The 15,487-nt window shown below is 42.2% G+C and overlaps 1 protein-coding gene across 3 annotated transcripts in view; it reads right to left on the reverse strand.

The window, feature by feature from the left end:
- The window catches only part of CTPS2 (CTP synthase 2), a 1,490,982-nt gene that overhangs the window by 1,367,223 nt on the left and 108,272 nt on the right, over window positions 1–15,487 (reverse strand). For all 3 annotated transcript variants that reach the window (XM_069205035.1, XM_069205036.1, XM_069205034.1), the window contains one exon: window positions 12,967–13,172. In XM_069205035.1, the coding sequence (XP_069061136.1) occupies window positions 12,967–13,132 (166 nt within the window). In that variant the 5' untranslated portion in view covers window positions 13,133–13,172. The remainder of the gene's footprint in view (window positions 1–12,966; window positions 13,173–15,487) is intronic.

Raw genomic sequence — 15,487 nt, forward strand, 5'->3', positions numbered from 1 at the left:
TGTCGATGCATATTTATGACAGTGCATAATTTTGAGCTCTGAAGTTGAGGCAGAAAGAAGTAAGAGTTTCTCACAACCTGATTGGGTCTTATAGGTGTGCAGACTACACACATATCCATACTTGGCTCTCTGCAGAGCACAGCTGCATATGTGCAATTGGTAATTCACAAACATGTATTTTCAGAACTGACATTTTCAATTCTTATTATTTATAACAAAATCAATGTAGCTCTTCATTTATCTGATACAGCTAACCAAAGCTCGCATAGCAAATAGGTCTGGCTTGTTTTAGGTACATGTTTGTTGATGTTATCATGTTGGGATGCAATAACACAAAACTCAAAGAGAGGTACCCACAAACACTGGTCTGGTGGCACACTGTGTGAAGCACAGGATATTAGTTTACCTGTTTGAAGTCATGTCTTTAAAATACATAGGCCTCGCCAACTGGAAAAAAATCTTATTTACTCTTCTTTGGCCACTCCCCTTTTAGAGACACCCTACCTTTTTTATCCCATTTAAAGGACTGCTCACAGGCATGGGACGGCCCTACAGAGCAGCCTTAATTTTAGGAACTCAGACAGGGTTTCCCAGATGCTGACAGGGAAGTGCTCCTACAACTCCCCCACTGCTCCACTGTAGAGAAAAGGAGGTGCAAGTATAGAAAGTAAGATTAGAAATACTCGACAGAAAAGAGATGAGAGAGACGGGAGGAAAACAGAAGAGCGGGAAATAATGATGGGTGAGGAAGGGACATAGTAAAAAATAAAAGTGAAACAGAAGAAAGGGTTCAGCAAAAAAAAGAGAAAAGGAAAAACAGATAATGGAAATAAGGAAAGGGGTGGAGACCAAGTGGGGTCGAATGGTACTGAGCGGAGCAAGAAACAAGCAGTGTGGTACTGTGGATTCTGAGCATTATGGAAGAGCAGGAGGCCTTATATTTGATAGCAAAGGTGCACCTATCACTGCATAGGCTGTGGCTTGCACTTCCTTCACTGGAGCCAGCATGGCGCCACAATTTACAGGGCGTCATCCTGGAGGTATCGGCCTTCTAGTCACTGAAACATCTGCACAGCAAACAAAATACTAGATTTAATTTCCTGAACCAAAAGATGCTGGACTTCTAGTTCTTTACACCTATATTCTGCGGTAGCTGCTCCCTCTTTGGCAGGGTGCCCTTGGTGCTGGCTTTTTCCTCTCCCCTCTAGATGCAGAGAACTGTAGCTGCTTGAGGCACTGCCCTAGCAGCACATGGTGAGTGTGCTCTAGCTGCACTGCAGTACTGCATGCCCGGCTATTGCTCTCAAGTCTTCTGTGTAGCTGTGGTAGAGATAGGATTCTGTGTCTCAACATCAAGTGGTATTCCGACTGTAGGCAATACTACAATGCATCCTGGGACAGTGGATGCCTTTGAGTGGCATTGAGGGCAACTCGCCAGGCGTACACTGTATGGCCATGCTGTAAAACAGCATCCAGGTAGCTGATTTCCTTAGCATCAATCCATTAACTATTCAAAAAAGAAGATGAGCAAGTGTGTGAATAAGGTTGTGAGGATGGACAATTTGATGACGGAATGGAAGAAATTATCATGTCTGAATGGAGATATGGTTGGGATAAGGATGACGGTTCAAAAAGAATATCTGTTTACATTAATAAAGGCTGGCCAAGCAAGAAAGACTTAAGCTTGGATGAAAGAGTGTTTTGGGAGGTGAGGAATGAATTATGCATAGAAAATGACATGTTGGTCAGATGTGGTAGAGTAATACCACCAGTTTCACATAGGGACCAGAATCTGGATTTGTGGCATGAAGGGCATCTTGGGGTGTCTAACATCAAGCAAAGAGTAAAGAGTAATTACTGGTGGTCTGGATTAGATAAGTAAATTGAAATGAATATACAAGATTGTATGGAATGCAATAATTCGGACAAGTGGCAAAAGATGTTCAAACCTCATTTAATACCAATTGCACATCCAAATAACTCTTGGGAAAGAATTGGCCTGGATAGGGTGGGTCAAATGAAGAGTAATGAACATGATTATAAATATATCTTAGTTCTAGTGGATCATTTCTCTAAATGGCCAGAAACTGAAATAATGTGAAAGGCTGAATGTGAAAGAATCATTATGTTTTTAGACAGAGTTTTTTTGAGAGAAGGACTGCCCAAATGTATAATTACAGATAGTGAACCACAATTTATTGCAGGGAATTTTCAACAATTCTTGAAAAGAAATAGAATCACCCATAAAACCACCTCATTATACCATGCAGAAATGGCTTCGTTGAGTGTTTCAAGAGTAGTTAAGGATATTACCCAACTGTCCTGGAGCAGTGGATTGAATTTGGAAAATTTGATTTTTAAATTAATCGGGGCATTTAGAATTACTCCCAGTAGTGTAACTGAGAAAGTTTAATTTTCTTTGGTGAGGGGACGAGAACCCATTGGCAAGGATTTGGGTTGGATGGTGTCAGCCAAACAAGTAGAATGGTCGCCACAGCAAGTGAGAAGGAAACTAACTCTGGCTCAATAAGCATATGTGTCATGGTATGACAAAAAATCGGTACTAAGGAGACGAATTTAACTTGTGGAGATTGGGTCAGAGCGAGAAAGGATAGAAAGGTGAAAGCAGATTTTCAGAACCACTGCAAGTGTGTGAAATGTTTTGTAACTCTAAAATTGAGCTATGGGAGACTGTGGCATATGGACAGAATACCCCAGTGCAGGAATTTCGCACAAGCTGAACGGGATAATGTCAATAAATATGAATGGATGGAGGATGTAAACTCTGACAGTAGGCAAGAAGTGCATGATTGTGAAGCAGGCACAGAAGAAGTGAGTGGCGACTTGCCAGGTACATCTAGTTTTACAAATATATAGTGTAATGAAAACATGAATAACCAAACTAATACTGGAAGATTTGGTAGAACCATTACCAAACTGCAGAGGTTTGAGGATTCTGATTGTGTTTACATGGTATAACTTAAACATGCATGTGAATATTTCATTTCCTGTTTAGCATATTTACTTCCACAATTACGTATTCATTATAATTTCATGTATATTTGCTCGTATGATATTAATTAGATGTTGACAGTTTACTATTTGTATTTTTTGTTTCATTTTTTGTAGTTTCGTGAAAAGGGGTGTACTGTAATGCCAATTTATATTGCTTATATGTGCACATGCTAGCATTATGATGTAAATAAATAGTATCCCTGGTATTTGATTGGGGAAGGTGTGAGCGTGTTTATTTCTATTCTAGAACATCCATAGATGGCGGTTCTAAAAGTGGCAGTTGATGAGTGCAGAAGTGATGCTGTAGCTGTACGGCCTGTCTACTGTAGGACTGTATTAATAAAGAACCTATCGTCAGCAGTGAAGCTTATATCAATTTATTTAGGTTTGATGTAGACAACGACTCAGCCACCCAACTGCTAGGATTCCTGTTCAGCTCCACACTATTCTCTCAACTGTCACTCTCAGAACCTCCTTACGCCTGTGGTCCATATTCCAACCTGCAAGCCCTAGATATTACAGCCATGCTGACAGCATCCAAGTGACAGCAGGAGCCCTGTATCATGGCTCTGCGGCCTCCAAATGTAACCAAGCTGACAAGTACTAGCCTTGGTGCAGTTTCCTCTCAACATTGCACTCTCTAGAGCTGTCCGTTTTTTTCCCCCCTCCCCATCAAGAAGTCAAATGTTGCAAGTGACATCGGCAACATAAGCCCCAGGTTTGCAGAGTAAAAGCAGATGGCACAAAGAGTAAGTGCATTAAGCTGGCAACATGGTGATTTCAGACACAAAGAAGCTTTCGGAAGAAACAAAGCACAATAGTCATCATCAAGAGGGTGTGGAACAGTACCTCCTTCTCACCACTCCCACTTCTCGTTATTGTACCATTGTGAGTGTGGAGGGCGGAGTATTATTTGAAGAGATCACCTACCTTGTGCCAGACAAAGCGCCATTCCAATATGGCTGCTAGACATGCATATTACTGGCAAGGTCACGTCTAGCACATGTCTGTCGGCCACACTTGAATGTTAGTCAGATGTATATTTCTGAAGGCAGCAGAATAGAGGAAGAGGGGATGAGTATTTGTAACGGCCATACTCAAGAAAGCCATACTGTAGTGCTGTGAAACATAGCCTATTTTGACACTTGGTAAAATATTCCAGGATCGTATCTTGATGTCATACTATGCGGAAACCATCTTTTAAAAAAAAAAAAAAAACATGGAACTCTTTTCAGTGTCCTCACTACCAATGGAAACACAAATTGGAAAAAAAACACATGCAAACATCCAAAATATGAAGTGGGTTGATACCAGTGTTGATAGTCTACCACTACCCTATTAGCCAATTGCTAAACCCAGCTAAAAAGTAGGACCAGGGTCGGCTTTAGCGTCTGTGGCAGTGCAACTGTATTTTTTGGCACCCACCCCCTATGACCTCCTTTTCCACAAATTCCCTCACTACGACTCTCCAACAGTGCCCCTTGTAGCATTCTGATGTTATGCACACTAAAATACTGGTGGTACTGGGCGTCCTTTGAACAGGAAGTACTTAATATGTGGGGAGGTGTTAAGGTGTGGTTAGTGGGAAGTATGATGTAATGAACAGTGCATGAGTGTATGCTGAAAAATAAAGTAATGTTTGACTGCAGCTCCTACATGGCGTAATTCATCTGCATGCTCACAGGCTGGGGAAGACGCTACAACTGGTGACAAGTAGGGGATAGGTGTCCAAGAAGACAAGGCTGCTCTCCCTGACAGTTTGCAATGAAACCGCAAACTACTTGTGCGTACCACGTGTAGCCAGAATCGATATGGAGAGGTCTGCAAATGGCTCATGTGGAGTCAAAGCCCTACTCAAGCCCACATACAGTCACAGAAGAGATCAAAAGACCCTGAAGAGGAGCACATTCAAAACTTCCACCAAACCTCTGACGAGGTAGTCGACAAAGTAGATGCACCACACCTCAAATACAGATCGATCATTCAGATGAAGCAAGAAATAACAATCACATCAGCAAGGTAAGAAAAACACAGAGCTTACCCACCAGCAAGGGCAACTGAAGTAAATGGCAACACAGGCTATAGCAGCAAGCTCTGCTTGCAGAAGTTGTTGGGGCCGCCCTGTGCAGAAAAAGCTGTCTGAACAGCACTTTCTCTCAATGGCAGCAGAAGGGAACACGAAATACAATGCAGCCTTGTTACTGTGGCCACCAACACCTTTTGACACTTCAAAAAAGCAGAACATTGGTGCCAAGTGGGCTGCGTAGATCGAAACATTTGATGACTTCATATATGTACTAGAAGAAGAAGATGACAAGAAGATCATCAAACATTTAAAAAACCTTGCAGGTGATGGAGTGAAGGAAGTGGTAAAGACAATATCACAGATTGATGCAAATCGTACCAAAAGGTAAAAGAAGCACTAGAGGTCAAGGTCAATCCAATGCCCAATGTTGAATGAAAGGCATATCCTCAACCAAGGGTGACAACAGGTTGGTGAAATAATGGATGAGTTTGTTGAAAGAGTTGATGTACTCATCAAACATTGCAAGTTCTGAAGTTCTCAGAATCACTGATGGTTGCCTTTCAGACTCATTTAGAAGGAGCGCACTAAGAGAAACACAGTTTCGGGAAAATGCTGATGGCTGTGAGAGCACAAGAACAAGCAGATCAACAAGCTGCGGACATGGAAGGAGGAATGGCAAACCATGAATCGGCATTGACCGTGAAATATAAGCACAAGCATAAACAAGATACCCGTAGGTTGACGTCCTCAAAGAAAACAAAGCTGTACTTCCGATGCTGATTTCCATTTCCCCACAAAGGTAAATGTCCAGCTGTAGGAGAAGTTTGCAAAGATGTGGGAAACAGAACCATTTCATAACTGTGTGCTGAACCAAAGAGAACTTAAATGCATCACGACAACAAGGGAAAATTGCCGTGAGAACAGTCCAGAAACATTTGCGCCACACCCCTACTGCTGAAAAACAACATTAACTATGAGAAGTAGAAATCAGGCTAAATCAATTGTCTTCAAGCTCACCGTATATAGGTTCTTCAATGTCATTATCGAGTATCAGCAAAGAAGATGGATATGCACTAATCACAGATTGATGCAAACCGCACCAAAAAGTAAAAGAAGCACTAGAGTTCAAGGTCAATCCAATGCCCAATGTTGTCTATGAAAGGTATATCCTCAACCAAGCGTGACAACAGGCTGGTGAAATAATGGATGAGTTTGTTGAAAGACTTGATGTACTCATCAAACACTGCCAGTTCTGAAGTTCTCAGAATCACTGAAGGTTACCTTTCAGACTCATTTAGAAGGTGTGCACTAAGAAAAACACAGTTTCGGGAAAATGCTGATGGCTGTGAGAGCACAAGAACAAGCAGATCGACAAGCTGCGGACATGAAAGGAGGAATGGCAAACCATGAATCGGCATTGACCGTGAAATACAAGCACAAGCATAAACAAGATACCCGTAGGTTGAAGTCCTCAAAGAAAACAAAGCTGTGCTTCCGATGCTGATTACCCCACAAAGGTTCAATGTCCAGCTGTAGGACAAGTTTGCCAAGGATGTGGGAAAGAGAACCATTTCATAACTGTGTGCTCAACCAAAGAGAAATTAAATACATCACAACAACAAGGGACAATTTCCGTGAGAACGGTCCAGAAACATTTGCACCACATCCCTAGAGCCAAAAAACAACATTAACTACAACAAGTAGAAATCAGGCAAAATCAATCGGCTTCAAGCTCATCGAATATAGGTTTGTCAATGTCATTCTTGAGTATCAGCAAAGAAGATGGATGTGTACTGATGATGTCTACCAAATAATTATGGGCACATGCGGGGTTGGCTACCTGTAGAGAAGATCACGATTCAAAGAAAGCTCATCAAACAGGGGGACAAATATCATTTGGACACTGTCCCAAAGGTTGAAAGTAAACAATCATCCAATAACTTTCATTATCAACTGTGGTGCGTCAAAAAACATCATGCCAGTTGAAAAGTTGAAAAGCCTGTCCCCCGTACCTTGCCTCACTCCATCAGGAATGAAGGTGTATACTTGGGCTGCTTCTGAGCCATTGCAAAGTCAAGGGTCGTTCACAGCAACAGTGCTACACAAAAAACCATCAGTGCAAGCCACCATTCATGATATACAGGGACCTCATTGAGCGCCTGTTTACTCAGTTTTGCCACTGCTGCTGACATGGGACTTATATCTCTTAATTAGAACGACTGTGCTTGGTCTGAAATCATGTGCTAATTCCCGCCATTATTCCATTTCTGACAAAACCCAAGAAAATGAAATTACAGCTTCATATCAATGAAGACATTCGTTCTGTTGGTCAGCGACACAGCTGAGTTGCTTTTCACCTACAAGTAGCTGTAGAGAAAGAGTTGGAAGCCCTTTTAAAACACAACATCATTGAACGCTTCACAGGCCCCATGCCATGGGTTTCGGCTAAAGTAGGAGTACCAAAAAAGGAAAGTAGGGGAGCGGAGCACATTGGCGTTGACATATGCTAAGCTAACAAATCAACTGAATGGGAGCGACACTCTAGTCCACACGTAGCAGACTTGATCAGGCAATTAAACAGAGCCTAAGTGTTTTCTTGCCTCAACCTGAATAAAGGATACCATCAACTCGAATTGGAGGAGAACTACAGGTACATTACTAGCTTTTCAACTCATGCTGGTTTGTTCAGATATAAGAGATTGAGTTTTGGAGTATTTTTAGGATGTTATTCGCTGAGTAATCGAACCTGTTACACATGTTTTTAACTACAGCGATGAAATACTGGTTTTAAGAGAACACAAAAAGAACACGACAAAGCCCATTCCCAAGAATGCCACCTACTTGCTGAAGCAGGTCTCCCTCTGAATGCCAAAAAATGTGAATTTCACAAGACAAAACTTAAGTTCTTTGGGCACATGTGCACTGATGGCGGATGTCTCCAGAACAGACAAGGTGCAAGCACTGTCATACACCCCCCCCCATTGATTTTACCATGCTGCGATCCTTTCTAGGCATAGCCAGTTACTGCTCAAGATAAATTCTCAATTTTTCTACAGAGAGTGACCCTTTGAGAGACTTGACAAAGCAAAATGTAACGTTCAGTGGTCACCTAAATGCGACCAGTGTTTCAAATACATTAAACATGCAACTGTGAATGCAACGGAAATGGCCTATTTTGACCCCAAGTTACATACGGAAATAATGGTTGATGCGAGCTTGGTAGGGCTAGGAGCAATCCTCGCTCAACCCACTGGCCATCTGAATGCTCAGAGACACACCCTGGCCTATGCCAGTCGAAGCCTGTCTAGTACAGGACATGCTTACTCTCAACCAGAGAAAGACAGTCTGGCTGTGGTGTGGGCCTGCAAGCATTTCCATGTATTCCTTTACAGAAAGCGATTCACTGCTGTCACAGATCACCATGCGTTGCTTACAAATTTTGGAAACCCAAAGGCTAAAATGCCCCCTTGCATTGAGAGGTGGGGTTTAAGCCTACAGGAATATGACTATGAAATTGTGCACAAACCTGGGAAAGATAAACACCCGGCAGATTAATTTTCCTAGTGCCAAGGCGTCACCAAAGCACAACATACAAGACTGCTGAAGCATTTCACAACTTTATTGTGAGGTCCAGCACACCAGTGGTTCTATCTGTGGAACAAATCATTACTGCCACCAATGCAGATAAAGACATGAGCATAATCAAAGAACTGATTACCACGCAATCATGGAGAAGTACCTAGCTCCCTGCCAATTATGTTGAATTTCAAAAGTTCAAAAATGTACCGGATGAGCTACCAGTCACTCAAAAAGGCATAATATTACGAGGCTCCAGAATCATAATTGGAAGCTTAAGACAGCAGGTCCTCGAACTGGCTCATGAAGGACATTGTGGCGTTGTAACCACAAAAATAGCATTAAGTGTGGTTCTCTTGGTCAGATGAGCGAGTCAAGAGAGAGCTGAAGGCATGCCACATTTGCAATTGTTTATCCCCTAAGGTGGCACAGCACCCAGTGACAATGCCTTGTCTCCCTGGGAGAGAGTTGCAGTTTACTTTTTTGGGCCACTAGGAAAAGGATACCATCTCATAGTAGTCATAGACAAATATTCAAAGTTTCCAACCCATGACAAAGTCATAGAACGGCTTGATGACATCTTTGCAACATGGGGCATCCCCGAAATTCTCAAATCTGACATTGGCCTGTCCTTTAACAGCAAAGAGTTCAAGAATTTCTTAGCCGACTCAGTGTCAAACACCAAAAGAGTACACCCCTCTGGCCGCAAGCCAATAGTGTAGTTGAATGATTTATTGGCACCCTCAACAGAGTCATTCAAAGAGTGCCCATGGTGGGAAACAATCTAAACCCAGCCCGGTGTCAGGCCGTTCAGGCCTATCAATCAATTCCACAACTGGCGAGAGTCCAGTCACCTTGTTTTTGGGGAAATCCATCAGAGCAAAACTACCTCAATGGATCCCGAAACAATTGGTGGATACTGACAGGATTCGAGACACCGATGCTGTTAGGAAAAGGAAGATGAAAACATATGCAGATCAGAGTTGTCATGCCCAGGAAACAGTTTTTGACAAAGGAGGCTGGGTATTGGTCTAGCAAAAACGCAGATGGAAAATGGAAACTCTTATTGCTGCTGATCCGTTGCAGGTTGGAGCATGCAAAGGACACACGGTGACAGCACATCATCCTGGACAATCCATCACTCGGGACACTTCACATTTCAAACACCTACTGCGACGTTCATCGAGTCCTGAAACTGCACAGGAAGTGGCCAGCACCAGAGTCTATGTCGCCATTGCCTGCTCAGGGTGTGCCTTGATCATCTCGGATCACCTGAGTTGGCAGACAAGTGATGGCGCCTCACCAACTAACAGAGGAAATGTGATTTGTGATGTCTGCCACCTTCTTCTTTATCAAAGGTGGCGATATAGCATATTGATGTTATGCACACTAGAATCCTCGCAGTTCTGGGCAGACTCTGTGTGCCTAGGTGTGGTTAGTGAAAAGTATGATGCCCACGGACTGGTGAAGAAGCTACACCCCTCATTTCTCCATAACCCCTCTCTGACATACATTTACATTTTTTATAGGGCTACTCATAGTTCACTCACTCAGTTCTGTGGCCTGCATGGGACACTTTGTTTGCAGAAGCACATTAACCCTCTTCCCTAATTTATGATGAGTCCAAACTGACACTAGACGAAATACCGATCTTTCACCAGCAGGCACATAAATCACCAGAGTTATCTGGACATTTTTTTATTGTTTACTGAAAACCGCTGGACACACAAGGAAGTTAACCTGCTTTTAAAACCATAAGTTATTTTTAAAAACTGTGCCACCCCCCTCCCCCCCCCCCCCCCCCCCCGCCGCCAAAGTCAGCAGCCGGTGCAGCTGCACCGTCGCCAAGCCCTAAAGCTATTCATGAGAGTAGTAACAGCTGAATGGGCTGTCCAAAATCCCCTTCCTGTATATGTTTATTTATCTGTGTATGTGTATTGTGTACGTTGTGTTTTGAGAGCTGTTTGTTGTGTCAGAACAGTAGCTCTCGACAGACGGCAACAGTTGTCTGTAGATTAAATCTAAAAAACTATGAATCACAGTCACTCTCCAGTTATAAACCTGTACGACAAAAATACAATAAAGTCTTTATGCTGCTCGGGTGATTATTCAATTTAAGATTGACTATAATTGCTGATTAGCTAAAAACATGAGTTTAGTGGCCCTATTAATCATGCGATTAGCACACACACTAAAGCATGGTGTGACGCTGCCTTAATAGTTCTGGAGCTCTCTTCTGTCTGTGGATTTTAAGCACATAATTCCTAAATCGTGAACAGCAGTACAGATACAGAAAATACTATGATTTGTTTTTCTGGTAAACAAGTAAATTGCAAAAACACAGTCGAACATTCTAAAATAAAGGAGCTTCGAGAAGATAAAGTCAGATCAATATTTACCAGTCTATTTGGGGTTAGGGGTTCAATAACATAATGCAGATGATGTTTCGCTTATAGTAACTCCAGTTCCTCAGAAAAATGAATTAGTAGATAAATTACACAAAGCTCATTTCCAACAATATTTACGCAAGTTTTCTCAGGAGTTAAGGAGATGGAATTTGGGATTATGTATTTTGTGTAGTCTAATGGAGATGTGTATGAATTCAGGCGCAAGACGGGTAAAATAACGTCATTTTTGGCTTTAAAAACCTGAGTCTCCAGCCTGATTCGGGTCTATTGGCATGTATGGGTACATACAGTGTTCACACGCCTTACGCTTTTCTTTTAAAGCAGGAGAGCCATGCAGCATACTCAGATCGAGTTTGACCTTAAACACGGTTAAGGTGGCACCTACGGACTGGACACCGTGATGATTTAAAATGTCTTTAGAGTGGAGATCATAGTAAGACATCCATGTTCCCAGCTACACTGGGTGGTCTCCCAAATAATAATGGAAGAGGAACTAACACTTAAATATGGATAAATTACAGCTTGAATAATCTTCGTTCTATTAACAGTCCAAGTATAGCCAGATCCCTTTTTGTGAAGATCATGGTTTTGCTGTTTTCTCGGTTGTGAGAAAGCAGTCCTGAATTAACTTTTCTAAAAACTATCCTTACTGAACATTTCCAAGCCTTCTAATATTTTTTGAGTTCGATGGTGTTGGATGCACTTAGCGCTAAATCAGAGGCATACAGTAAGCTAGTGATTTTCAAACCACCTACTTTTGGAGATAAAGTTTGAGGGAGTCTAACATACACAGCTGGTCTGACATGAACAAATAAAATATAACAAGAGTCAGGGTACAGCACCCGTGGCGGGCTGCAGGATGAAAATAAGGTGGCGATGGCACCAAACACACCTAAGTAACAATGAAGTTGCCTGGTCTATCTGCTCTTGTACACTCTCAGTTGGCCCATCCCACACAGGTGCCCACTGATTGCCCGCTGATTGCCCCAATCCAGTCTTTCTGTCTTTTAAAGGAGGTTCTACATTTTCCTAGCAGAACATATTTTTAAGTGCTAAATACTGCCACTAGAGGGAAGGAAAAGCCAGGAGAGCAAGTGTATCATTGCTAAGCTTTTAGCCACCAGAAAGTATGATTTTTAAAGTTGCCAATCCACTCTAGATATGAAACATCAACTTTCACACTGAAGCGGACTTTTGATAAATACTAAAAAGGGGCTGTTAAGCACGTTTCTAGCATTTTCCTATGTGCAATTGTGAAAAAAGGCTTTATTTACAAGTGGGTCACTCCATACAAAAACGTCGCTTACCTGCAGAAGGACATACTTTTTTAAATATGTAGCATGTCCTACTTCTTAACATTAATCACCCAGCCCAGTGGGCTTACAAGGCACACTAAAGAGTGCCTTAGTGTAAATATATGAGTTTTTTCTCTACATGGCAGATCCTGTTCCTCTAACGTGTTACAGCAGTGTTTTAAATTGCAGCCAGCCAGGTTACAATGGTGTACCTGAATACATATGTTTTCAGTCATATATGTAAGTGGTGTACATACACACTGCAACCCATATGTGACATTTATATACCACACAACTGATGCATTTCCTAGACCACTTTACCATAGCTTTACTGGACGATTAAATAAGGCAATTGTCTGTATCCAATTTAACCTCATTTTATATGCACAGAGTACACACACACAGTGGCAGTGAATGGCTGTGTCACTGAGCAAAAGTCTAAAAACTGGCAAAAGCCAAACTTGAAAATTAAAATAACCATTCAAAAAGATGTCCTTTCTCACACGTGCACGCGCTGTTTTTGAAATATTTATATACATTTAAAAAAGAGAATTTCCTTATGACATCACTCGTGTGTAACTCATGTAAAATATTAACCTGTCCGCAAAGTAAAAACAAAAGTGAGTTCTTATTTGATTCCACCTACCATGTTCATAGGGTGAAAACGTTCCTGCATCAATATTAATATATGGATCGATTTTAATCGCTGTGACACGTAGACCACATGACTTCAGGATGGTGCCAATGCTGCTTGCAATAATACCTTTACCAATGCCTGAGATGACGCCGCCAGTTACAAGGATGTACTTCATTGGGGCACTTGAAAATGCTCGGGTATCATGTACTGAAGCCCTAAAAGTAAAATGAAGAATGGCATATTTTACAATGAAGCACTTACTCTTTCCACCCATGCATAGAGAGATCAAATGCTCTGATCCTGGTCTAGCAATGAAGTCACAGTCTGGAACAGAGATAATATAGTAACCAGTAGTTTTAGCAGTACAGTATCTCTTCCGATTGGCCCATCTCTAATTTAGGCGATCATGCTTCGGTAGAGTGAGGGGTAAAGCCCTTTTTTTTCACAAATGTAAGGCTACTGCCATCCATTAAATCAGACTTTTATTGTGAATGCGACAAGCTACTATTGTATACACATACACAACGTTATGTATGGTGCGTGATTATTCAGACTCTATCTCGCAAGATGGCAAGATAGTCTCTGGATGAGTAACATAACATAGCGGCGAAACATACCACGAGTAGGGAAACGCCACGCTTCGCAAGAAAAACGAAACAGTCATATAAAAATCATTATTACATATTTAACTCTTTTGTCTAATGCCCCCACCAAACAATAACTTTTGGACTTCTTTTGTTGTGTTTTCAAACCATGACTGAATTCAAGAATATTTACTGCTATCCCTGTCCGTGCCATGCTGAATGTGTTTTTCCCAACAACAGCATTTAGCCTCATAACTGTTAGATTTTCAATTTCTTAAGGCTAGTTTCCATGGTCTAGATCAATAATAGTTGGGTACTGTAGTCATTTATTTTCATACAGGAGCGAGTGAAAGGGAATTTCTCAAACTGTTCATTTGTTTTTTATTCACCTGACTGGTCAATTCACATCCTCTCACAAGAGTTACAAGGGATACCTTTTAAATCCAAGTAAGATGCGTACGGACAATGAAAACTGTCTCATTTTCTAAAGCGCCGCAAATATGATTCCATCCGTTTTTCTATCGCGATAATGCCCTCCTGCCTCACCACTCCACTATATTTTAACGAAGAAAAGACCTGTCATTTTACACAGATGTGCAATGGTCCACCTAGCCTTAAGCAGTATAATTTACTATGGTTTGTCAAGCAAGTGTTCATATCCATGTCTTCAGCTCATAAATGGACCACCGTTAGGTCGAGAGGTACAGGTATTCCAAGTAGATGTTAATCTAATGCGAACATTTCTGTTCAAGACATCTGAGATTTCATCTAGTAGCACCACATGCGACAAACGTTTACTTTTTGTGTATTAAATCTTCAATAATTTTTGAACTTGTTATGTTGGCACAAAACTACTCTGCAAAGCTTTGTGAAGTTGTGCTGTCCTGCTCTTATTTATTTTTGTGACAGCCATGGTTGTTTTACCTCCTGTGAGGTGCACAATCTTGTGAGCCCACAGAAAGCTCTCCCTTTTACAGTTTTTTCTGACATCAGTGCTGGCCACTCATCTCAAGGAGAATCGCAAGGTGGATGAACTTTTTGAGTGGCAATGCAACTTTCCTCTAATCCTAGGCTATCGGGTGACTGATGGTGGTAGCATGTTTGTAGTCAGTGGCACGGGCTTTTTTATCTGTCTCACTGTGACAGCCTACTGACTCTTCCATGGAAAATGGGACGTTCTTTCTTAATAACTGGGACCTTTCACCGTCATCACATCTTGGTCATATATGAAAGATAATTGTAATATGTAATGCATGCGTGGGTTTGTCTAAGTGTACCTGGACTGGTGAGTTCTGGAGTCAGTTGGAGTCCGTATGTGTGTGTGTAAGACTGTGAATCTGTGTGTGCCTGTGTGTGTTGCACATAATGCTAGTCTCCTTCGTGCTGAGCTGGCAGTATCTACCACACATATTTCAAACTGCCCTTATACACTGCACTTGGGGCCTGTGCACCTCCCAACACCCACCCGGGGCACTATGGTATTACAGAAGAGGCTGCAGACGCTTGTGCGGCCCTTCAGTAATGCTGATGGCACTGGTGCACAGGTAGCATCAGCGCTACTGTGAGGAAGCGTTCGCTCATTTCCATCGGGGAATGGTCCCTTGCAAATGAGGGAATACCTTTCCCTCTGCACCCTATTATCAATGTGAGTGCAGAGGTGAATAGACCCCTAGGGAGCAAACTAGCAGTGTGCCAAAAAAATATGGCAGACTGTTAGTGCGCCCTTCAGGGTGGGAAAGGAGGTCCCATAGATCCCCCAGACAGCCCCCCGCAGATGGGTGTAGTCATTCACTCCACTCCTGCCTGCAGTGGGATCTCTGTCTCCTCTTTAAAGTGGGTGCAGTTTGTCACCTCCACCGTGAAACACGGAGCGTCATGGAAGCAGCCCCTCAGTAATGCAATGAGAGACCTACCCTGAGGGCAGCGTGAGTTTGAGGCTCCCATGG

Source organism: Pleurodeles waltl, chromosome 8 (genome assembly GCF_031143425.1).
Source record: "Pleurodeles waltl isolate 20211129_DDA chromosome 8, aPleWal1.hap1.20221129, whole genome shotgun sequence".
NCBI lineage: Eukaryota > Metazoa > Chordata > Amphibia > Caudata > Salamandridae > Pleurodeles > Pleurodeles waltl.